Source organism: Cebus imitator, unplaced genomic scaffold (assembly GCF_001604975.1).
Source record: "Cebus imitator isolate Cc_AM_T3 unplaced genomic scaffold, Cebus_imitator-1.0 Scaffold117, whole genome shotgun sequence".
NCBI classification, from domain to species: Eukaryota; Metazoa; Chordata; class Mammalia; order Primates; family Cebidae; genus Cebus; species Cebus imitator.
The window spans coordinates 9144692-9170670 of record NW_016107432.1 but is presented as its reverse complement, the minus strand read 5'-3'; the positions used below and the strand labels follow the sequence as shown (position 1 = coordinate 9170670).

General features: G+C 43.8%; 1 protein-coding gene and 1 long non-coding RNA gene across 5 annotated transcripts in view; one reads left to right on the top strand and one right to left on the bottom strand.

Moving 5' to 3' along the window:
* The window catches only part of TMEM128 (transmembrane protein 128), a 28178-nt gene extending 15763 nt beyond the window's left edge, over window positions 1–12415 (bottom strand). For 3 of the 4 annotated variants that reach the window (XM_017539164.2, XM_037742229.1, XM_017539163.2), the window contains exons 1-4: window positions 12266–12415; window positions 10051–10192; window positions 3030–3188; window positions 635–743 (exon numbers count right to left, since the gene is read on the bottom strand). In XM_017539164.2, coding sequence (XP_017394653.1) covers window positions 644–743; window positions 3030–3188; window positions 10051–10192; window positions 12266–12362 — 498 coding nt within the window. In that variant the 5' untranslated portion in view covers window positions 12363–12415 and the 3' untranslated portion in view covers window positions 635–643. The remainder of the gene's footprint in view (window positions 1–634; window positions 744–3029; window positions 3189–10050; window positions 10193–12265) is intronic. The other variant, XM_017539165.2, reaches the window with a different exon arrangement.
* The window catches only part of LOC108311652, a 15007-nt gene continuing 1434 nt past the window's right edge, over window positions 12407–25979 (top strand). Inside the window, exon 1 of the long non-coding RNA XR_001828316.2 lies at window positions 12407–12637. This is a non-coding gene — a long non-coding RNA (uncharacterized LOC108311652). The remainder of the gene's footprint in view (window positions 12638–25979) is intronic.

Here is a 25979-nt window from a genome sequence, read left to right as displayed (position 1 = left end):
TGGGTAAAACTGTCCATTCTTCCTGTATTCCCATTTCTTCAGAATGATGTTAAACAGTCATTTAAGTTGACAGAAATTAATATAATTTCAATATAAAATAGTCTAATGTATGAATTTAACTATATTGAAAGGTAAAATCCTGTCTTTATGAGGTCTTTGAAAGACAGGGTACTTTCTCTAAAAAGTAGTCACTTAGAATCAACTTTTACAAAAGAAAGAGTCTCAGCCCCTCCCCCTCCAGCCTGGGCAACATGGGGAGACTGTTTCCACAAAAAAATTTTTTAATTAGCCAAGCATGGTAGCACATGTTTGTAATACCAGCTACTTAGGAAGCTGAGGTGGGAGGATCGCTTGAGCCCCCAGGTGGTCAAGGCTGCAGTGAGCTGTGATCATGCCACTGTACTCCAACCTGGACAACAGAGTGAGACCCAGTCTCAAAAAAAAAAAAAAGGAGTCTCAGTCCCTTCTACCTCAGAGTTCAACAGATGGACAATTCTAGTGTGGACAACTCTGGTGTCAACATGACTGAAAATAATTTACAAATAGTCTGTTACAGCTCCATCCATTGAAAATTGTCATAAAAGACATGTTTCAAACGAGTTCAACATCAGAAAAACCATTCCAGATATCTTACCTTCAGAAATCATCCAAGGAGTGAGATAAACATTACAACCCCCATAAACTGGGTAAACAACAACAACGGAGTGAAAAATGACCACACGTGCCATAAAGCAATGTTGAAGCTGAAAAGAACAAAAACAGTTGACAACTCTAATATACATAAATATATTTCATTCTAGAATCTAGATTTAAAGAATTCAAAGTGGAAAAGTTCATCCAGTCAGGAACTTTCTATATGTATCTATATTTCTCAGCTATGTGACTTGACCAATGTTGGAAAGGAAAACTCCAGATATACAATCGCAATTTCTTCAAGGCCCTGGAACTGGAACCACTGAAGGTCTCCTAATAGGAGTTGACATGGCTTCACAGAAACTTAGGTCTCTCAGTCCTTGCACCTGAAAAATAATTTAAATGGCTACAGCCCGTTTTCATGACATCACACACTAAACTATCATGGTAAAAAAGACCAAAGTATTTTATCTTAAAAACAGAATGAAAGGGCTGGATGTGGTGGCTCACGCCTGTGATCCCAGCACTTTGGGAGGCTGAGGCAGGTGGATCATGAGGTCAGGAGATGGACACCATCCTGGCTAATTCGGTGAAACCCCGCTTCTACTAAAAAAAAAAATACAAAAAATTAGGTGGGCACGGTGGCACATGCCTGTGGTCCCAACTACTTGGGAGGCTGAGTGAGGTAGGAGGATCATTTAAGCCTAGGAAGTCGAGGCTGCAGTGAGCTGTGATTGCGCCACTGCACTTTAGCCTGGGTGACAGAGCGAGACCATGTTAAAAAAAAAAAAAAAAAACTCCAATTGATATAGAGAGAGAAAAAACTAAGAGCTACATACAACATGAGAAAAGTCGTTTTCTCTCTGGTTGAATCACAGGATGTACTTCCTTTGTGTTTTTCTGTAATTTACAGATTTTTTTTTTCCTCAGTGAACAAGTATTACTTTTATAAACCCAAAAACCCTGTATTTTTCATTGAGTACTTAATTAACTTATTAAGAAGGATAGTCATTGTGGCATTGTTTGAGTACAAATATAACTAAGTCCAACAACAGAAAACAGGTTAAATAAATCATGATATGTCCACGTTGTGAAAACTACGTAACTGTTTAAAAGAATGAGACACATCTACATGTACCATTATGGAAGAATTCAAACTATAAGGATCCACTGAAAAATAAAAGGAAAAAAATGATGATCAACCATTTTGGAAAGCAGTTTGGCATGATTTAATGAAGTCAAAGGTATGCATACCCTATGACCCAACAATTTTACCCCTTGGGGTACACACATACACACACACATGTATATGTATGTGTGTGTGTAGGTATACACAAACCTCTACACCCAACAGAAATGTGTGCACTGTGCTACAAGAGCCATGTATAAGAATGTTCCTCATAGCATCCTTCATAGTAACCCCAAATTGGAAAAAATCTAAACACAATCAACAGTGGAAAAGAGGGCCAGGCACGGTGGCTCACGCCTGTAACCCCAGCACTTTGGGAGGCCGAGGCGGGCAGATCATGAGGCCAGGAGATGGAGACCATCCTGATCAACATGGTGAAACCCCATCTCTACTAAAAATACAAAAATTAGCTGGGTGTGGTGGCGTGTGCCTGTAATCCCAGCTACTTTGGGGGACTGAGGCAGGAGAATCACTTGAACCAGGGAGTTGGATGTTGCAGTGAGCCGAGATTGCGCCACTGCACTACAGCCTGGCAACACAGTGAGACTCCGTCTCAAACAAAACAAAACAATGGAAAAGAGAAACTGGGATTCAATTATACAATGGAATGCTAAACAGCAATGAAGTGAGTAACAGGCAACAATATGAAAGAACTGCACATAATGCTGCACATAGGCATTATGTGTGAAAGAACACACCCTGTATGAATCCATTTCTATAAAGTTCAAAAACATAGATGAAGCAAAAATAGAATATCTCATGGAAGCAAAGCAAGAGTTACCATGAAGCTCAAGGCAGTATTTGTTTCCCTGCGGCAGGACGGAAGGTGTAGGAACTGGGAGGGAGAATGAAGGGGTTCAGTGTGCTGGCTCCATTTACACCAGTGCTCACTTCATGAGAATTCATCCACTAATTCATTTTAGTTTTTTCCACTTGTCTACGTGTATTGTATGTCATAATAAAAAAGATTTAAAAAGCAAAATGTAGACTATGTAGAGAGTGTCACCATTTGTGCTTTAAATAACTAGGTCCATAAATAGAAGGAGAAAGAAATACTAATGAAAAGACAACCAGAGAGCAGGAATGACGAGGAGACTATTTTTCTGTTGTATCTTTTTTTCTTTCGAAGTTTAGACCAAGTATATCACTATCTGATCCAAAAAAAAATTGTTTTTCATTCCTGTTAGTCATTTAAAAATTAACTTACCAAATTCCCGCTGCAATAAAGGCCGCAGTAGTAATGGGAATCAGGGCTGGATACTTGACATCATATTCTCCAATTCCACAATACCACTCCAGGTAGACTATGCAGTAAAACGCAATTGATAAGCTAACAAGCAACAAGGCACTGCCACAGAGAAACCAGCTGTGGAGATAAAAACAGTAAGAGGGCTGACAGCACTTAATGAATCATGTGATGTCTTAAATGTTTTTATTAACAGCTGAAAAATCTTTTTTTTGTATGTTTGTTTGAGACAAAGTTTTGCTCTTGCTGCCCAGGCTGGAGTGCAATGGCATGATCTCGGCTTACTGCAACCTCTGCCTCCCGGGTTCAAGCAATTCTCCTGCCTCTGCCTCTCTAGTAGCTGTGACTACAGGCACCCGCCACCATGCCCAGCTACTTTTTTTTTTTTTATTGTATTTTAGGGTTTGGGGTACATGTGAAGAACATGCAAGATTGTTGCATAGCTACGCAGGTGGCAGTGTGATTTGCTGCCTTCCTCCCCATCACCTATATCTGGCATTTCTCCCCATGCTCTCTCTCCCCAACTCCCCACCCCCTGCTGTCCCTCCCCTATTCCCCCCCAACAGACCCCAGAGTGTAGTGCTCCCCTCCCTGTGTCCATGTGTTCTCATTGTTCAACACCCGCCTATGAGTAAGAACATGTGGTGTTTGATTTTCTGTTCTTTTGTCAGTTTGCTGAGAATGATGGTTTCCAGGTTCATCCATGTCCCTACAAAGGACACGAACTCATCGTTTTTGATGGCTGCATAATATTCCATGGTGTATATGTGCCATATTTTCCCTGTCCAGTCTATCATCGATGGGCATTTGGGTTGGTTCCAGGTCTTTGCTATTGTAAACAGTGCTGCAATGAACATTCGTGTGCATGTGTCCTTACAGTAGAACGATTTATAATCCTTTGGATACCCAGTAATGGGATTGCTGGGTCAAATGAAATTTCTATTTCTAGGTCCTTGAGGAATCGCCACACTGTCTTCCACAATGGTTGAACTAATTTACACTCCTACCAACAGTGTAAAAGTGTTCCTATTTCTTCACATCCTCTCCAGCATCTGTTGTCTCCAGATTTTTTAATGATCACCATTCTAACTGGCGTGAGATGGTATCTCAATATTGTTTTGATTTGCATTTCTCTAATGACCAGTGATGATGAACATTTTTTCATATGTTTGTTGGCCTCATGTATGTCTTCTTTTGTAAAGTGTCTGTTCATTCCTTCACCCACTTTTGAATGGGCTTGTTTGTTTTCTTCTTGTAAATCTGTTTTAGTTCTTTGTAAATTCTGGATATCATCCCTTTGTCAGACGGGTAAACTGCAAAAATTTTTTTCCCATTCTGTTGGTTGCCGAGTCACTCTAATGACTGTTTCTTTTGCCGTGCAGAAGCTGTGGCATTTGATTAGGTCCCATTTGTCTATTTTGGCTTTTGCTGCCAATGTTTTTGGTGTTTTGGTCATGAAGTCCTTGTCTAGGCCTATGTCCTGAATGGTTTTGCCTAGATTTTCTTCTAGGGTTTTTATGGTGTTAGGTCTTATGTTTAAGTCTTTAATCCATCTGGAGTTAATTTTAGTGTAAGGTGTCAGGAAGGGGTCCAGCTTCTGCTTTCTGCACATGGCTAGCCGGTTTTCCCAACACCATTTATTAAACAGGGAACCCTTTCCCCATTGCTTGTTTTTGTCAGGTTTGTCAAAGATCGGACAGTTGTAGATATGTTGCATTGCCTCCGAGGCCTCTGTTCTGTTCCATTGGTCTATATCTCTGTTTTGGTACCAGTACATGCCCAGCTACTTTTGTATTTTGAGTAGAGACAGCGTTTCTCCATGTTGGTCAGGCTGGTCTCGAACTAACAACATCAGGTGATATGCCCGCCTTGGCCTACCAAAGTGCTGGGATTACAGGCGTGAGCCATCGCGCCCAGACGAAAAATCTGTTTCTAAGAAGAATATCAAGTGATACAAAGGGACCCAAGCTTTCAGAAAGTCTCAATCCATGGGAGACAGGTGTGAGAAAAAGAGACACATGACTCAGGAAAGGATGAAAAGTAAGACTTGTGAAATACATGCATTTATATACACTCTTATCAACCAACCAACCAAGGGAAAAGCCTGGTCACGGCAATGCGTTTTCTTTAAATATACAAGGAAGAGGCCAAGCACGGTGGCTCATACCTGTAATCCCAGCACTCTGAAAGGCCAAGGCAGGTGGATCACCTGAGGTTGGGAGTTCGAGACAAGCCTGACCAACATGGAGAAACCCCATCTCTACTAAAAATACAAAATTAGCCAGGTGTGGTGGCGCATGCCTGTAATTCACGCTACTCCAGAGGCTGAGGCAGGATAATCACTTGAACCCAGGAGGCAGAGGTTGCAGAGAGCCAAGATCACACCATTGCAATCTAGCCTGGGAAACAAGAGCAAAACTCCGTCTCAAAAAACTAAAACTAAAACTAAAAATACAAGGAAGATAGTGGCTTTCTGGCTGTTTCTGAAGTTTTGAGATTGACAGTATTACAGAAGTTTATCAGTGGGAAACTTAATTTCTCTGTGTTAAGTGGACTTTCTTAGCATACCAAAAGACAACTTGGAAGCTCAATAATTCCAATTTTCTCTCATAAAGATTTCTAAATGAAATCTTCGCATTTAGAAAATCTGCTACCCACCATCTCAGCCTCAATGGTAATGCCTTTTTACTCCCTTCTAATTCCACCTATGATCTGATTTAGCCAGTGTGAGGCAACCTAGACAACCCCTTCCTTCCACCCCAGCTGGACTGGGGACCGAAGTCCCTTTCCCTTGCTCCCAACTCAACCCAATACCCCACCAGCATCTGCTTCTCTATGGGGAAAAGCCTGACAGTCCACGTTAGAGAGAGAGAACAGATGGCTACAACAGTTAAGTTACGAAGGCACAAAGTGAACCGCCAACAATAGCAAGGTTCTGGACTCCATGAAAGCTTTTTGTGATGATGCAATTCTGAGATTCGGAGTTTTGAGAGGCAGTATAGTGGAGGGGTTAAGAGCACAGACTTTGCTGTATGGATTTGAATCTCAGCTTGAGCAAGACTAGTTTTGTGACTGTAGGCAATTTCCTAACCTCCGTGTATTTCAGAAATACTGACAGTACTTAACTCAGAATAGCTGTGAGAATTAAATCAGGTGGTCAGCCAAGTGCTTCTCACAGCTAACCCTCAATCACAATCACTATTATTCCACTCATCCATATTCCACAATCATTATTCTCCAAAGCAAAGAAAAAAATCTGGCTCTAATCGTATGTATAAACCACAGATATGCATGCAGTATGTAAGCAAATACATAGTTTATCTGAGGTATTAAAATTCCACATTCCACAGGGACGATTAGAAAAAAACATGTCTAAAAAGACTTCTTAGGGGTGATGATAAAAGGGTGAAGAGCACATGCTGGTAAAGGATATAAGAAAATTTAAAAAGCTGCCTGAACAAAACATAAAGCCATCAGTCAGTGGTCCTCAACCCTGGCCTTATATCACAGTCACCTTGCACCTTTCTAAGAGAAACTACCTAGTCCTCAGTTTCCACAATTCTCAGTCTGAGCATCTGGGATTTTAATTTTACTTTTTGCTTTTAACTCCACAGTTGATTTTGATGCACAGAGGCAGAGTTTTTTAAACTGTGATTTTTTAAAGCATCATAGTGTTGTTTTGTTTTTAATATGAATGAACCTGCTCATCTATCTTTGAATATAAAGAACCTTAAGGCCTCAAGCTTCTGAACTTAGGCTAGAGCCAGGGGATAAAGAAATTACCTCAGGTGTCAGAGAATGAGCCCTTTTAGCCATTTTCAAAAAGCGGAACTCAGCCGGCACTGTCTTTTATGCAGCCTTCTCATCTCATGGCTGCTCAGTACCCCAACCCCCTTGAATGAGTCCTTCCCAAGAAAACAATGTGACAACATTCTCAGCCTTTGACAATGCATTATGCCTTTTTCTCTCTAAGATGACACCTTTTTGAGGACAGATCTATCACTTCTTCTTTCTTTCCAACCCCCACAGCCCTGGTCCCAGTGTCTGCGTTGTGGCTTTGCCACTCAGCAGCTGTGTGGTCCTGGGCACTCCAGTTAGCTACTGCAGTTGCCCCAGACATCTTATGTGTGATCATTCTTACTCTGCCATTTCTTTAAACTTCTAAAAATACCCAATATTAGCACACAAATAAAGAAGTTCTCTCACATCTCCTAACACCTCAAAAAGGTCTCAGTCCCAAGGCTGACCTGGACTAGGTACCCCTCCAAGATGCTCCCATAATACCCTGTGCCCTTCACTTACAGAGCACACACCATGAGGCCTGGTAACTTGTCTGCTGCAGACTAGAAGGAGCTGTTGGAGAGCTAGAAATGCACCTTCCATGTGTTTGGCTCCCACAGCCAAACACATCTCAGGTTCCATAAAGTAACTGATGAAAGAAACAGCAGCTGCTATTGCTGTGTTTAAAGCACCCATCCCCTCCAGCCAGGTGCAGTGGCTCACACCTATAATCCCAGTACTTTGGGAACCCAAGGTGGGAGGATCACTTCAGCCCAGAAGTTTGAGACTGACCTAGGCAACAGGAAGAGGCCCTGTCTCTACAAAAAATAAACAAAATTGTGAGGTTTGGGGGTGTGCACCTATAGTCCTAGCTACTCGGGAGGCTGAAGTGGCAGGACCACTTGAGCCTGTGAAGTCAAGGCTGCAGACAGCCATGATCACACCCCTACACTCCAGCCTGGGTGACAGAGTGGAGCGAGGCCCTGTCTCAAAGTCAAAAATAAAGTATCCATCTCTCTTTTCCCAGCCCAAGTTCTAAGAGCAATGACTGAGTCAAGCTGATGAAGATTAAATGTCCATTATACTGATGCAGCTGTGGGAAGAATATGGCTTTGGTGAGTGCTGACAGGCAATTCCTAATACTGAGACCAAGAAACAGACAGGCCTACCCACTGGGTTGCAGGTCACAGTGAAAACCTAGAGACCTCTTCCTGTGGGGGCTGCCCCGGTGAAATGACACCATGGGAAGGCAGACCAGACTCTGGGCTTCCTATGGGCAGCCGACGTGCAGGAGAAGGTGCTGAGCTACCTTCGTCCACTTCTTCATCACACAGTCAGTCAGTCACGCCACATCCCACAAAGGAGTGACTTGGAACGACAGAAAATGGGAGTGTTTAGGGAATGTTTCTCTGCCGACAATTTAAATAAACTCCCCATCTGCCTACTTTCCCCTGAAGGCTTGTTTCCTCTGGCTTGACAGTCTCCTAGAAGTCACTGCTCCTCCTCAAGGCCCTTGAGGAGAAATCATGTGTCCTGCTATGATACCAGGGGACCACAGACTTGTCTACGTCTTCCTAGCCCCACTGTTACTTCCAAAGTATTTCTCTTGACCCTAAGCACACCAGCCCTCCAGTGCCAGCTCTGATGCTCACCAACATCCCTCTCCTTTCTATTATCTGAGGGTCTCCACGTCACTCTCCAATGTGCAGTAAGGACTCTAGGATATGATTCTAACCCTCTCCTCCATGTCAACTCTGGAGACTATACTGAAGGGATCTCAGTCCCTGTGAATGAGGAACTATTGGACATCTGGCCTGGCCACAAAGCTCTCTCCTTCCACTGCTGGCCTTCACCTCCACTCTATTGCGGTCACACCCTACAGTTACCTTGTCAGCTATAACTACTCTGAAACCAACCCTGAGACCTGATTCTCACCGGCCACAGTTCTCGATCCTTCTTCTCAGTACTCTTTTTTTTTTTTTGAGACAGAGTCTCACTCTGTCGCCCAGGCTGGAGTGCAGTGGTGCAATCTTGGCTCACTGCAGCATCTGCCTCCCGGGTGCAAGCAACTCTCCTGCCTCAGCCTCCTGAGTAGCTGGGATTACAGGCGTGCGCTACCACGCCTGGCTAATTTTTGTATTTTTAGTAGAGACAGGGTTTCACCATGTTGGTCAGCCTGGTCTTGAACTCCTGACCTCGTGATCTGCCCACCTTGGCCTCCCAACTGCTGAGATTACATGCACGAGCCACCATACCCAGCCCTTCCCCGCACTCTTATACTTGGTCTTCATGAAGACCTTCAGTCATTCTCCCACCTTTTTTCCTTAAATGGATTAGGTCTTTCTTAAATTGATTACCTTCCTCATCCTACAACATATTTATTTGCACATAAATAATTTTCAGTTCTCTTCAACTCTACTGTGTACGCCCAGAGCACAAACCCTCTCATTGGTTTTATTTTTTCCAGCTTTACTGAGGTATAATTGACAAATTAAAATTATATATATTCGGCCGGGCGTGGTGGTTCACGCCTGTAATCCCAGCACTTTGGGAGGCTGAGGCAGGTGGATCACGAGGTCAAGAGATCAAGACCAACATGGTGAAACCCCGTCTCTACTAAAACTACAAAAAATTAGCTGGGCATGGTGGTGCGTGCCTGTAATCCCAGCTACTGAGGAGGCTGAGGCAGGAGAATTGCCTGAACCCAGGAGGCGTAGGTTGCAGTGAGCCGAGATTGCGCCATTGCACTCCAGCCTGGGTAACAAGAGCGAAACTCCGTCTCAAAAAAAAAAAAAAAAAAAAAATTATATATATTCAAAGTGTACAATGTGATGACTTGATATACATATACACTGTGAAATGATTACTACAATCAAGTTAATTATCACACCTCACATAGTTACCACTGGTGGAGCAACCGGGGGAGGAAACAAGACATACTCTTAGAAAATTTCAAGTATACAATACGGCATTAACTATAGTCACTATACTGTATGGACATTAGATCCCTGGACCTTATTCATCTCATAATAAAAATATGTATGCTGTGACCCCCATCTCATATTCATCTTTGTATCACCAGCACCTCCAACACAGGACCTGGAAGAGAGTAGGTGCTTACTGTTTGAAGAATTCAACTGACACAACATAACACAAAAAATCATACATATGTTTAATTTATCAAGCAATGAAGTTTTCTTACCTACTAGTGTGAAAGCTTTCTTTAAGGGTTTTAAAGAAGTCAGCATAGTAGGTCACAACAATGGATGCCAAAATCCAGAATCCCGAATGGATATTAAGTCTTGGAAGAGGTTTCTCCTTTTTCTCAACAGCTGTAGAGGTTTCTGCAAATAAGGGAGATTTCAACTTATTAAGTTACCACAATTTTGTGAAGAAAAATTACACTTAATTTAAGCCAAATAAAAATCACTTCCTAGAGCTAAGAACCAGAGTCTCTTCCATTATAAAAATCCTCTGTAAAACCCTTGAGATAAGTTTATATTTACAAAAAAATCATTAATCAGAACCCACTATAAAATATAGTCAATACAGCCAATTTATTTTCTCTAAATATATTTTGAAATCAAATTTACATTTTCATAGTCTTTCTGAAATGCCACCTGGAAATGTAAGAATTGTCATATGTTTCACATTTCTTCTAGGAAGGTAATTAGTCTTGTTAATTAGGAAAAACACCAAAGGCAAATGTTAGCGCATGAAATGGACTTGTGATCTTCCAAAAACACTTTTACAATTTTTTTTTTTTTTTTTGAGTCGGAGTCTCGCTCTGTCACCTAGGCTGGGGTGCAACGGCGCAATCTCGGCTCACTGCAACCTCCACCTCCCAGGTTCAAGCAATTCTCCTGCCTCAGCCTCCCAAGTAGCTGGAATTACAGATGCCCGCCACCACGCCCGGCTAATTTTTGTACTTTTAGTACAGACGGAGTTTCACCATGTTAGCTAGGCTAGTCTGGAACTCCTGACCTCGTGATCCACCCGCCTCGGCCTCCCGAAGTGCTGGGATTACAGGCGTGAGACACCACGCCCAGCCTATAAGTAAATATTTTAATTACTTTAAATACAGCTCAAAAGTGGAAATGGCACAACAGAGTTCTAGTTCTAGCACAGCACTATCTAGACAGGTGATGGACAAGTCATTTTTCCCCATCTGGAACCCAATCTGAAAGAACGGGTGAATGAGGAAAGAATGGGTGGATGAAGCCAGGCGCCGTCGTGGCTCACGCCTGTAATCCCAGCATTTTGGGAAGCCGAAGCGGATGGATTACCTGAGGTCAGGGGTTCGAAACCATCCTGGCCAACATGGCGAAACCCCGTCTCTTTAAAAAATACAAAAAATTAGCTGTGCAGGGTGATAGGTACCTGTAATCCCAGCTCCTCGGGAGGCTGAGGCAGGAGAATCGCTTGAATACCAGAAGACAGGAGGCGGAGGTTGCGGTGAGCGGAGATTGCGCCATTGCACTCCAGCAAAAAAAAAAAAAAAAAAAAAAAAAAAAAAAAAAAAAAAAAAAAAAAAAATGGGTGGATGGGGGTTGGGTCAGACGGGTGATTACTAGAAAATTTTCAGGGGATTCTGACATGCCCTCTCTCTATGTTCATGTGTGAATCACTGGTCTGTAGATGAGGTTTTGGGCCTTTAAATGACCATCAGAAACCCTGGGGAGCATGTTCATGATATTCTGGAATATCCTCAACACATATACATTGTCATGCCTGGACATGATATTATTCATGTTTATTTTGAAAAGGTAATAAATGGACATGGTTTTTAAACATTCAGGATAAAAATATCCAAACTGAAATATCTGTCTCCCAATCTTAACCTCAGATTTAATGCCTAGAAGCAACCACCACTTACAATTTCTACTGAATTCTTCCATATGTTATGCATCTACAGGTGAACATACATCACAGGTTACCTTTTTGTACCCAAATGGCGACATGCGATATACTGTTCTGCACCTCCCTTTGAAAATCATCCCCACTGGTACATACAAGTCTGCCTGGCGTGTCATGTATAGATTTATCCAAATTTACTTAACCAGCTTTCTGCTGACGGGCAAGATAGCTATTTCTAGTCATTCGCACTGAGCACATCTTTGTACACTGTGGTACAGTTATGTCTCTGGTAAATTCTTAAAATTAGAAGGGGTGGGTATTTTTAATTTTAATCGATATTTCCAAACAGGTGTCAAATCAGCTCTCCACAGAATTCTGAAGCGCAGCTGAGATGAAAATGCACAGCACTACGCGATTCTAAGGATCTTTCCAAACATTTAAATAATCGACTTGCAAAGCCGAAACTCGGTCCCTCCAGACTGGGCCGGGGCCGCGAGAGGCCGGTCGTTTTCCGGCGCCTCGCCTCTGAGAACCTCAGGGCGGCTTGGTGCGCGCCTCACCCGGCCTGGCCTCACCCTCGCGGTCCAGCTGGGCCTCGGCGTCCGGCAGGAGCAGGAATCGCCGCCGGAGCTGCTGCCGGGCCCGCGAAGCTTCCATCTTGGTACCGCCCTGAAATGCGACGGAAGTGACGTCCGACAAGGACTTCCGGAGTCGGCCTCGGAGCTGGGCTTCCTGGCGTTGGTGTTGGAGACTGTGTTGTCTTAGCTGTTTTAGTTAGCGAGCAGTTAGGGTGGAGTCGGCCTCGTGGATTCCGCTCTCAAACCAGCAAGTGTGATTTGAATTCTAAAACACTGAGCTTTCCGAGTCGAAAGGTTCCAAGTTTATTCCGACCTACGGAAGCCCAGGAGGACCAGGATTACCGCTGCCAATAGGTGCGTGCCGGGCCGCGATGCGCGACCGTGAGACGCTGCGTTGCCGAAGCTCTCGCAGGCTCCCGGGTGCCAGAGCCGGAGAGGTACCCTCTGTCCAGGCCCCCCCTCTCAGCTCCCAGTTTTTTCCTACTTTTGCTTTTCAGGAGTCGCCCAGCACGACTTGAAAGGAGGAGAAGGGCCTGCTGGAAAGGATGCTAGAACCTGGCAGTGACCACTTGGGGGCCCCTGGGCATTCAGTTAACTTTTTGGGCCCCGTTTCCTTATTACACTTGGCTCTAGATTTGTTGTGCGTTTCGGTGAGAAACACCTGTACGTGGTGGTTCCTGGGCGCCTCCTCCTCCTCCCTACTTGTGAAAAATCGTCTCCGTCTGAAACGAGGGAACTACTTTCCTAGCAAGCTGCCGTTTTCCATACTACTCACGCCCGCAAACCGTGTGTTACGAGTTCACAACGTTTTCTCCGTCAATTATCCCGCGGATTACTCTCCCAACCCTTTCCCACTGAGTCTTGTGCTGAGAAATGGTGGCTTAGCCACGCAAACGTTTACTGAGCATCTACTATTTGCGCTGTTAGGCACCATGCTAGCGGTGGAGGTAAAGATGAGTAAGACATTGCCCTTGCGCGGGAGGAGCTCCTGGTCCAAAGACGACCACAGAGGTATACTACAAGGTAACTCAGTATTTATAAATGTATGAAAGCATCAATGTAGCCAACATTTTCTGAGCAGCTGCATGTGATAAAATGGGGAGGACGGACGTAAGAATCTGGTAGAGAAAGCAGCTTCAATACAGTGCCACAATAGAAACACTATACATGGGGCTGAGGAAGTGCCGAATAAAGGGCAGTTTATTCCGCCGGAGTGTGAGTGAGCAGAGAGAGTGACTTCAGGTGGGTTGAGTGCAGGGGCGGAGAGCCAGAGAGCTACATAGGAAGTAAAATTTGAATTACTAGGCACTGTTTAATATCTTCTATGTGTTGGGGTGTTTGTAAGAGGAATGTAATAAAAAATAATAAAAGAATGCCGGCTGGGCGTGGTGGCTCACGCCTATAATCCCAGCACTTTGGGAGACCGAGGCGGTCGGATCACGGGGTCAAGCGTTCGAGACCAGCCTAGCCAACATGGCGAAATCCCGTCTCTACTAAAAATACAAAAATTAGCCGGGCATGGTGGTGGACGCCTGTAGTTCCAGCTACTCGGGAGGCTGAGGCAGGAGAATCGTTTGAACCTGGGAGGTGGAGGTTGCAGTGAGCCGAGGTCGGGCCACTGCACTCCAGCCTGGGCAACAAAGCAAGTGTCCGTCTCCAAAAAAGAAAAATTGAAAAAAGAAAGAAAAGAGTGCCATATCTCTACTGATTTATCGTTTCTTCAGCCTTTCTTCTCCCTTCAGAGCACAGGATTTAACAGCTGGTAGATCATACGGCCTTTCTAAACAATACCTCCTTTTTGCTTTATTTTTTTTCCTTTCTTGTTCTTTCAAGACTCCTAAAAAACTGGATTCATTTCTTCAAAACCAACTGGAGTCTTTGCCCTCCCATTTTCTCTCTCTTGAACAGGGTTAGAAGCCTTGTTAACAGGAAGTGAATTTGTCCCATCAAATACAATCTTCTGTTGATTGTCTCCTCGAAAAAGGGTCAGTTCAGGGTCTCCCTGGTAATTGAATACTCCCAAGACATCACAGCTATCCCAGGTTCCCAGACATGGTATGTTCAGGTCAGATCAAGTTTCTCCTTTTGTGGTTCCAGGGCCTTTTAAATTGGATCTGAAATCCTTCCAGCGTTTTTTTTCTCTGATACTTTAAATGACACTACTTGCACACCATATTGATGGTACTTAAAAGCAAGTTGGAAAAATTCCAGTACTTAATGACCATATCTTCGTTTCTGAGGTCCATTAGAGAAGCCCTTTGGCGGGGTTCGGAGGCTCATGCCTGTAACCTCAGCACTTTGAGAGGCTGACGCAGGTGGGAGATCAGGAGTTCGAGACCAACCTAGCCAACATCGTGAAACCCCATCTCTACTAAAAATTAAAAAATAAATAAATAAAAAATTAACCGGACATGGTGGTGGGTGCTTGTAATCCCAGCTGCCTGGGAGGCTAAAGCAGGAGAATCACTAGAAGCCAGGAGGTGGAGTTTGCAGTGAGCCAAGAACTCCCCATTGTACTCCAGCCTGGGCAACAAGAGTGAAACTCCATCTCAAAAAAAAGAAAAGAAACCCTTCAGTGTGTGTACTGTGGCACCCTAATTATAGATAGATGTGTGATGCCAGACTTGCTACCAATTAAGAAATTTTCAATGTGGATTACTTGTGGGAAACAAATGAATTTCATTGTGAGCTTTGCTGGCCTCCCCTTAGCAATGTGGATAAATCCAAGGTGTTTCTAGACTGTTGAATTCTGCCACCATCGCTGTGAGTCCTTGGGCAAGTTATTTTATTGTTCTAAGTATCAGTTTACTCATCTGTGAAACATCGGGTGTTGGAGTGAAGAGAGTTGTATACAGATTGTTTAGCTTAGTGCCTGGCATATATAGTTTGCCTTCAAACAGTGGTAGTTATGAGTCACTACTCCTTAATTTGGCTTGCCGGGTCTTCAAGATCTGGCACTTGTTCACCCCTTGATCAGTATTCCCTTGTCCCTGGGTTCATGTCTCTCTTCCAAGAATTACCAAGCTTGGCTGGGCACGATGGCGCTCACCTGTAATTGGGAGACTGAGGTGGGTGGATCACAAGGTCAGGAGTTCAAGATGAGCCTACCCAACATGGTGAAACCCCATCTCTACTAAAGACAAAAAATTAGCCAGGCATGGTGGCATGCACCTGTAATCCCAGCTACTCTGGAGGCTGAGGCAGGAGAATTGCTTGAACTCAGGAGACAGAGGTTGTGGTGAGCGGAGATCATGCCATTGCACTGCAGCCTGGGCAACAGAGCAAGACTCCGTCTCAAAAAAAAAAAGAAAAAAGAATCACCAAGCTTTATAGCTGTTTTCCTTTTGCCTGTGTTTCCCCCAGTGGATTGGGGAAAACCACCATGTCTTAGTATCTCTCAGTGCCTTGCAAACACCAAGCACAGCAGGAACTCCATTTCCCGTGCTTACTTTGGTCCTTGAGCACAGCTAACTGTTCTTCAGTACGGACATACATGTGTCTGCCTACCACCCTTCCTCTGAGAAGCCACTGTTGCTTTCTATAGTGGCTCTGCTTGGTTTCCAGAGACTGACCCTGTCCTAGGGGAGGGCACAAGACCCAAACAGACCTCTCATTCTCCAGGTCTTAGGCTGGGAATATGTTCACGGTTGCTTTGACAGAGTGAGCTCTGACGTCGGTTTGGGCTTGGGGCTGCTATTCTGGAAACGGGAGCCCACGTGGGAAGGAAGCGCTGAGAGGCAAGCTAAGAAGTCTTGGTAGCACTGTGCCACCTGCCAGATCTAGCCAACCCTTAGTTAACCCTATTAAGGCACTGCACTCTGGAGCAAGCTGCCTCCCTGGCTGGCATTGCCGGTTCTGTCATTACTGGCTCATTCAACCTTCAGCAAGGGTCTTATCCACTCTTTGCCTTAGTTTCCTCAGTTGCAAAATGGGGTTAAGTATAATACCCACCTCACAGGATTGGGTAAAGATTAAAAGTATTAAGACATGCAAATTTCTTAGAGCAGCCCATAGAAAACTCGATAAATCTTAGCCGTTATTATCCATTGCTGAGACTTTACAGATTGTTAAATTTTCCCTTTTTTTCCAAATTAATTTTGAATTTTTTGTTACTTACAACTCTGAGGCCAGAGTAATACTACCCTGTTCTCTCATCGTGCTGTGTCACTGACCCTTGGTCCCCAGGTATTCTGTGGGCACCTCCAGGAATGAGAATACAGGGAAAGCTCTTAGAAAAGCACCTGGCATATGGAAAGTGCTCAGTAAATGTTAATATCTATAATTTGGGATACTGTTCTTCATTCCAAGAAGAAAGCTAGTTTTAGAAAGTTCTTCCATGTATTGTATAAAAACGCAATGAAATGTGTGCCTCTTTCTACATAGCTGTAATTATTCCACTGATAAAAGCTATAGCAGTGGAATCGCTAAGTCAAAAGATGTGAACATTTTAAAGACTTTGGATTGATATTTTCAAACAAGCTCCAGAAAGGACTTACCATGCTATTGTAGTTTAAATTCCCACCAGCAGAGGGCAGGAGAGGCCATCTTCAATGTTTGCACCAACAGCGGGCTTTATCATTCTGATTTTCTCCCAATTGTTGTTGGCCAGGGTGACCTGCCATTTTAATTTGCTTTTCTTTGCAACCGATTTTTTTGTGTTTATCGAGTATGTATATATCTTTTTCCTTTTGGAATTTTCATTTTTGCATATTTTGATCAAGGCTGTCTTTAAACAGCAGATATGTGGCAAGTCTACTTTTTTTCTAGTTTGTTTGCCTTTTAAGTTTGATCATGTTCAGCGTACGTGTTGGTTTATAGCTATGTTTTGTTTCATACCTATGTTTTGTTTTTCACTTCACATACCCTGTGATGAAGAGAGTTTGAATGGGCTTGCCCCCTAGAGTCTAAGTGGAGAAGCATATTTCCTGGAAAGTATTCAGTCGATGTTAATGTCTGTCACTCGGGATGTACTGCATGGTAAACACCACTTGAACCATCTTCAGGTGAGCCTAGTTATTCCTCACCCATTCATTACTCACACTAGCTGTACTGTGACAGGTTCTACCCACAGCTGAAACCAACTTTAACCAGCCGGTCACGGTTAATACTGTCAACTTGATTGGATTGAAGTATGCAAAGTATTGATCCTCCATGTGTCTGTGAGGGTGTTGCCAAAGGAGATTAACATTTGAGTCAGTTGGCTGGGAAAGGCAGACCCACCCTTAGTCTGGGTGGGCACCGTCTAATCAGCTGCCAGTGCAGCTAAAATGTAAAGCAGGAAGAAAAACGTGAAAAGGCGAGACTGGCCTAGCCTCCCAGCCTACATCTTTCTCCTGTGCCAAATGCCTCCTGCCCTCGAACATCGGATTCTAAGTTCTTTAGTTTTGGGACTCGGACTGGCTCTCCCTGCTCCTCAGCTTGCAGATAGCCTATTGGGGGACCTTGTGATCGTGTGAGTTAATACTTAATAAACTCCCGTTTATGTGTGTGTGTATTCTATTAGTTCTGTCCCTCTAGAGAACTCTAATATACAGCCTAAGCAAAATAATAACAGTAATTATTTTGCACAGTGGCTCATGCCTGTAATACCAACACTTCAGGAGGCTGAGATGGGAGGATTGCATGGAGGCCAGGAGTTGGACACCACCTGGGCAATATAACAAGACCTTGTCTCTATAATAATAATGATGACAGTAATAATCGTGATCATAAAATACATGTACAGTTTTTTTGGAAAAAACCTGTTAGAATTTCTCTGAACTGTTTCATAAGATTGAAAGAAAAATAGGATTTCCATCAAGCCCAAGTGAGCATGAAGCCCAGGGCAGCTCACGACGCAGCTTTGAGGACACTGTGCATCTGTCACAGATGGTGTGCCTGCCATCATCCCTGTGGGACTCACCACTTCAGTGCCTGCCAGCCCTACTTCTGACTCTCAGCACCTTCATCACTTTGCCTTGGGTTTTCTCCGGATGCATTCTATTGAAGCAGTGAGATGGAGGGAATTCTCACAGAAGGGAAGTCAGTGTGCACATAACAGCTGTCTGCTGCACTGGCAGAAAAAGGCCACAAGTAAGCCTCTAAGGACAGGCAGTGTGTTGTTTTCTGAAATAGGATGTTGGGAAGAACAACAGAGAAGAGATATTCTGGTCTCAACCAAAATATCAGGAGCAGAGAAAAGACAGTTCCTAAAGCCAGAAAGAAGAGGGGAGGGCTAGGAGGGAACTGGCCTCAAATGAGAGCCCAGGTGGGCAGGACCATTGACTATGTAAGTGTCCCCCAAGCACTCCTGAAATTTCTGGCTGTGTGGCTGATCTGGGGCCAACATTTGGGTTCAAGTTCTGTGGGAGGACAATTTGTTTTATTAAATTGCTGCCGTTCAGGTTGAGAGCCACTACCAGGCTGGCAAAGCTAGCGGAGAATGGAGGTGGGTCCCGGCTGACTGCCCTTCCCAGGTGAACCCTGCAGCCTTGTCAGCCTTGTCACTGGCTGATTGTTCAGTGCCTAGAACTTGGTCTGTTACTGGTTTGCAGATGATCAAATAAAGCAGATTCATTTTTTCTCTTTCAGAAAAAACCCTGTATTTTTAAATGGCGGTTGTGCTTGATGGTATCATCCATAAAACCATGATAAAGACTTTCTGATCACATGGCTTAGGACATGCCCAACAATAGGAAGTCCAATCAGGTGTATACCAACTGAAGGCTTATGTCAGTTTTATATCAGTAAGAATCTGCATGTCGTCCCCGTGAGACACTCAACACTTTCTCATCAAGAAGTAGTGAAAATCACATACAGGTGTGAATTCTCACAAACAAGAAAGGAATGAAATAAAAGTTTTTAATGTAAAAAGGAAAATCACACCATTTGACCCAGCAATCCATTTTTGGGTATATACCCCAAGAAATACAAATCATTCTAATATAAATATACATGCACGCATATGTTCATTGCAGCACTATTCAAAATAGCAAAGGCATGGAATCAACCCAAATGCCCATCAATGATAGACTGAATAAAGACAATGTGGTACATATACACAATGGAATACTATGCAGCCATTGAAGGAATGAGATAATATCCTTTACAGGGACATGGATGAAGCTAGAAGCCATTATGCTCAGCAAACTAATGCAGGAACAGAAAAACAAACACCACATGTTCTCATGTATAAGTGGGAGCTGAACAGTGAGAAAACACGGACACAGGGAGGGGAACAACACACACTGGATCCTATCCAGGGGCAGTGGGCGGGGAAAACGTTAGGGAAAAGGGTTACTACATGCTGGGCTTCATACTCAGGTGATGGGATGATCTGTGCAGGAAACCACATGGCACACGTTTATGTAACAAATGTGCACATCCTACATGTGTACCCCAGAACTTAAAAAATTTTTAAAAATCACTAACGTCAATGTGCAAGCTTAGTTTGAACAGAGCGTATTAGGAAATCCCCCTGACAACCTTAGAAAAGTCAAAGTGTTGTAAGGTTGTCCCTGGAGGATGAATCCCCACACAGAGACAAGTCAGTTGGACGCTGTAATCTCCCTTTGGGCATCACCCTAACACCACCATCACAACTCCTGAGGACACTTGCTGACCCTCAAGTTAGAAAAGACAAAGGAGAGAAAATGTCAGCCTTTCAAGATTGGCAACAGTGAGCAGAGTGCCCAGCTGAGAGGGGAAGGACAAGCACATCTGGAATCCCAGCCTGGGTGCTGTGATGGGGCAGAAAGTAGACCTGACATTCAGGAACCGACACAGCACCTGGCACAAGGAGCCCTCGAGATATAGTAACTAAGCTCGGGGATGGCCCACCCCTGTAATCTCAGCAATTTGGGAGGCAGAGGCGGGCAGATAACCTGAGGTCAGGAGTTCAAGACCAGCCTGACTAATGTGGTGAAACTCAGTCCCTACGAAAAATATAAAAATTAGCCAGGCGTGGTGGTGTGCCCCTGTAGTTCCAGCTACTCAGGAGGCTGAGTCACAAGAATCGCTTGAACCTGGGAGTTAGAGGTTGCAGTGAGCTGAGATCATGCAGCTGCACTCCAGCCTGGGCGACACTGAGACTCTGTCTCCAAAAAAAAAAAAAAGATACAGTAGCCCTCGTCATTACAATTGTTTTGCAATTACTGCCTCTCCCTATAGCCCCACAGCTCCCAAGCTCATTCACACAGTAGAGTGCCAGGCGCTTTTGTGGAACTTCATGAAATCTGGATAAATTAAGCAAAAATAGCCAATTGCCATAAAAGTTTATGCCAGCTCTCCTAGCATCTAAATTAGAATCTCATGGCTGCAAATGCCAAAAGGTTTAAGAGATATTACGCAGGGACACTAAAACAGAAATTCTATGACCTTAACTTTTTTTCTGAGACTTGCAAGAGAGACTGCCGTTTCAAGTTCAGCTGTATAATACCTCCCTGTTCAGTATAAAGTCAGTCGGAGTGGGGCTATCCTGTGACGTGACTACTATAGTATCCTGATTCAACTCGATGGGCCAAATCCCCAAAGCCATGCTGTTAGCAACTTCTCAGTGGAACCGAACCTTTACCTACCTTTGATCTACAATGGACAGAAGTCAGCCTGGGGTCACCAGGAAGGGGGGAGAGGAGCAAAGGTAGTATTTCAGCAGCTCACAATACCCGCTCTGTGGCCAAACAAAGGCCTGACCTCCTGAGCGATGTCTGACCTTTAAACTCTGACAAACATATGTATTTACTCAGCAATTACAATTTAAACTACCAAAGGGGCAGTTTAATCACTTGTATCAAAGGGAATAAATTAAAGCTTCCCTAGATCACATGACAACAACAAGAAACAAAAGTAGCATTTGCACTCAAAAGAAAACAAAGAAACTTCTCTTTTGGCCAGTACATACCATTTTTCTTTTTCTCAGAAGTCGCCTGTGTTTTCACTAGGACAGGCAGTTAGAAGCAGGGTCCAACCCCAAGTTAAAGAAGCTGTTAAATCTAATGATAAGTGAGCTGAGAGCAAGATCTCGAGTTTCTTAAATGTGAAAAGGACAGTGGAAGGCAGATGTCACTCTAAGCTGGAAGAAATTGCTGTTTTGTTTTATTTTTAACATCATTCAAGACTGAAATCTGCTGGGAAAACAGAGACACCATTTTCCACAGTTTTAAAAGCTAGTGATAACCAGTGACTTTGCTTGGCAGCATTGAATAACAGAGGTATTTTGAAAAGGTAAACACAGAGATGGAAATTTGAGTAATACTAAATTTCGGTGCATTTTGGGGCAAAATAAATGTATATATCCTCAAATGCCGAGCGTGGCAGTGTAAACTGCTAAAAAGCCCTCTCAAAACTGGCCACATCTGTTAAAGCTGAAATGTACCCTATGACTTAGTCATGCCACCTGTGGGCGTGCACTCACGGCAATGAGAAAGTATACGCACCAGGAGATGCAGAGAAGACGTCGTTGATTTCATTAGAAACCGAGCCACCCTGAAACAGCTCAACACTTCTTTATTTTTCTTTTCTTTTCTTTTCCTTTCCTTTCCTTTCCATTTCGTTTCTTTTCCTTCCTTCATTCTCGTTTGTTCTTTTTCTTTCTCCTTCCTTCCCTCCCTCCCTGCGTCCCTCCTTCCTTTCTTTTCTTTTTTCTTCTCTTCCCCTCTCCTCTCCTCCCCTCCCCTCCTCCCCTTCTCTCCTTCTTTTCTTCTTTTGACATAGTCTCACTCTGTCACCCAGGCTGGAGTGCAGTGGCACCATCTCTGCTCACTGCAACCTCTACCTCCCAGATTCAAGCAATTCTCGGGCCTCAGCCTCCTAAGTAGCTGGGATTATAGGTGCATGCCACCACACCCAGCTAATTTTTGTAATTTTAGTAGAGATGGGGTTTCACCATGTTGGCCAGGCTTGCCTTGAATTCCTGACCTCAAGTGATCCTTCCGCCTCAGCCTCCCAAAGTGGTGGGATTACAGGCATGAGCCACCGAGCCCGGCCTTCATTTTTATTTTTTGAGACGGTCTCCCTCTGTCCTTCAGGCTGGCATGCAGTGGCATGATTGTAGCTCCAACTCCTGGGCTGAAACAGCCCTCTCGCCTCAGCCTCTGGAGTAGCTGGGACTACAGGTGCTGACAGTCATGCGCCACCATACCTGGCTAATGTTTTTACTTTTTGTTTTTTGTAGAGATGGGGTCTCGCTATGTTGCCCAGGTTGCTCTTCAACTCCTGGGCTCAAGTGATTCTCCCGCTTCTGTCTCCCATAGCACCGAGATTACAGGCATGGTCCGCCACACCAGGCTGTACAGCCAAACGTTTCATCAGACATGAATCTCATGGAATGTTGGGTGAAAGAAGCAGGACACAAACAGGTACATGCTGTGTGGTTTCATTTACATCAAGTTCAAAACCAGGCAAAGCCAGTCCATGCAGAGAGAAGTAAGGTGGGTCAAATAGTCTGTTTCTTGATTTAGGTGTGTGCACTCTGTGAAACTCATGGAGCAGTACATTTGCATATTACATGTTTCAAAATGTATGCCATACTTCAATAGAAAACTTGAATTAAAATATTAACTCATGGCTGGGCGCGGTAGCTCACGCCTGTAATCCCAGCACTTTGGGCGGCTGAGGTGGGCCAATCACCTGAGGTCGGGAGTTTGAGATTAGCCTGACCAACATGGAGAAACCCTGTCTCTACTAAAAATACAAAAGTAGCTGGGCATGGTGGCACATGCCTGTAATCCCAGCTACTTGAGAGGCTGAGGCAGGAGAATTACTTGAACCGGGAGGCAGACATTGCAGTGAGCCAAGATTGCACCACTGCACTCCAGCTTGGGCAACAAGAGTGAACTCTTGATTCAAAAAAAAAAAATTAATTCATATAGGTTTGGCAGTTGTAGGATTGTGTCTTTGTTCAGAAAAATGGTTACACATTAACTGTAGAGTGTCATTTCAAAAATTGAAGTGGATTTCTTCATTTAAATACTATGTGGTTTGGCCACACTGGTTCTTCTTTGCTGCAATCCACACACTTGGAGAGCTTCATGCAGGAAAAAGCAAGGTGTCAGACCCTTTCTGTCGGGCCAGTGCCTCGGACGGTCAATGGTAGATGCTGCTGGGTCTGTGCACTTCTGTGCTTTAAGAGGAGATATTTTCAGACACCTACTGTGTGCTACTTTGTGTACAGTACGTCGATTTCACTCTACCATAGAAAGTTAGTGTAAGAGAAAAGCCCCTGAATTATATAGAGATGCTAAATAGCCTGCCTATGCAGGGACCTTTAGTGAGTTAGATACAAAGCTTAGATTCAACATCAAGTCTCATTCTGGCTCGTGGACCCTGTTAAGAACATGTTACCTTATACAGTCTGGGTGAAAATAGAGTGGCAGGAATATGGAAACAGTGTCTTAAAACATCAATCAGGTGGCCGGGCGCGGTGGCTCAAGCCTGTAATCCCAGCACTTTGGGAGGCCGAGGCGGGTGGATCACGAGGTCAAGAGATCGAGACCATCCTGGTCAATATGGTGAAACCCCGTCTCTACTAAAAATACAAAAAATTAGCTGGGCATGGTGGTGCGTACCTGTAATCCCAGCTACTCAGGAGGCTGAGGCAGGAGAATTGCCTGAACCCAGGAGGCGGAGGTTGCGGTGAGCCGAGATCGCGCCATTGCACTCCAGCCTGGGTAACAAGAGCGAAACTCCGTCTCAAAAAAAAAAAAAAAAAAAAAAAACGAAAAAAAAAAAAAAAAAAAAAAAAAAAAACATCAATCAGGTAATAGATAACCATTTACCTTCCAAGAATCAATCCAGGGCCTTAAATAACCTGTAGCCCTCCATCCCCACTCAGGCAGAGTTAACCCATCCCTCTCAGGCCTACGTTCCAACCAGAGCACCTCATAACATTTCTGGTGTTGGCCTCAGTGTTGGCTCTTCCTGAAGACCTCAGTGCCTGAGTACCTGGCCCAGGTCTCAGCCCGGATGGGAAATCTGGAATGATTTTCTTAGTCCCTGTGACTTAGAATGGGTTCAGTGACATGAGGGCTTGGTGCAGAATTGCAGACAGCAAGGGCACTAGAGGACTGAGGTCTAAACATTTGTAGGGAAAGCAAAACTCAAGACATGTAAGACAATTTCCCAACAGAATATCTTTGTTTATTTTTATTTTTTGAGACAGAGTCTCACTCTGCCATCCAGACTGGAGTGCAGTGGCATGATCTTGAGTCACTGCAGCCTCTGCCTCCCAGGCTCAAGTGATCCTCCTACGTAGCTGGGAGACTACAGGCGTGTGCCACCACACCAGGCAGATTTTTGTCTTTTTTTATAGAGACAGGGTCTCACTGCATTGCCCAGGCTGGCCTTGAACTCCTGGGCTCAAGCGGTCCACCCGCTTCGGACTTCCAAAGTGTTGAGATTATATTAGCAGGTGTGAAACACTGAGCCCAGCCTACCAGAATCACTTTCCATGTGAAATCCCACCACATGGTATGGTCAGTAGTTCCTCTGATGAAATTGAAAAGGATGAGCTTTCTCCAGATTCCAACTCTTTTGCTGAAATCCAGCTTCCTGGAATGAGAACAAGGATTAACTCCACAAACAACCTCCTGCCCACACGTAATTCAGGAATCACTATAAAGTAACGCTTTCTGTACTTAGTAAATGAGAAACATAATATGCTTCCTGAGTAGAAAAGAAATTTAAAAGGCCTATTTTAGCCATTTCGTGAAAGCTTAATTTGAAGAAGGGATAAAGGCTGAATATATTCTGAGATCAACCCCAAACAATGGGAAAATATATAGGACATGCCTTTCTCTTATCTTGGATGAGGATAATAATTGATCTCCAGTTTCCTTCCACAAGGCAAGGAGTTTCAATCTTGAGTGCTGCGGTGTCATGGTTCTATAATCAGGCAAAAGTCAACAACACGCAATTATCTGCTTTATGCTGGAGTCCCAGTTCACCACTGAGACAAAAAAAGAATAATACCAGCTAGGAGCATCAGTTTTCAGTGGTGGAATAAAGAACCACAATGTACTCTCAATAGCTTTCACTAATGGAGATGAATTGGATAAAACCACTTGATCTCTTAAAACTTTCTTTATTTCACTGCCAAAGTGCTATCTAAAAGACAGCAATCTGTACCAAAGGCGGCTTCTTAAAAAAACAATGTTTAATTCCTAGAAATCTATTTTGGACAAGAGAGGCAATTAGAGAGTAGTGCAATTACCAAAGTTTATTGTTTAAGAGGACCTGGTCAGCTCAAGCCTTAACTTTGAAAGAAATTTAGATGCTTAGAGGGATAATGTGAGAGCTTTTCATAGATATTCACAAAAATCTACAGGCTGTAAAAATGCTGATGATTAATCTTGACTTTTATTCTTTCATTGTTCCCCTAACCACCCTGAGGTGGGTTTAAACCGAGAACTAGAAATGAGATTCTGAAATAATAGCCTTAGTTCCTCAGAGAAGAGAGGTCATCTTACTTCACCAAGGGAAGACTTGAGTGATTTTGCAATTTTTAAGCTTTCTCCATATAAATCCCCCTCTGCCATCAACCCATTTGCATTTTTTTTCTTCTTTTTTTGAAACAGCCTCACTCTGTTGCCTAGGCTGAAGTGCAGTGGCATGACCTCGCTTACTGCAACCCCCATTTCCCAGGCTCAAGTGATTCTCTTACCTCAGCCTACCGAATAGCTGGGATTACAGGCGCACACCACAATGCCTGGCTAATTTTTTT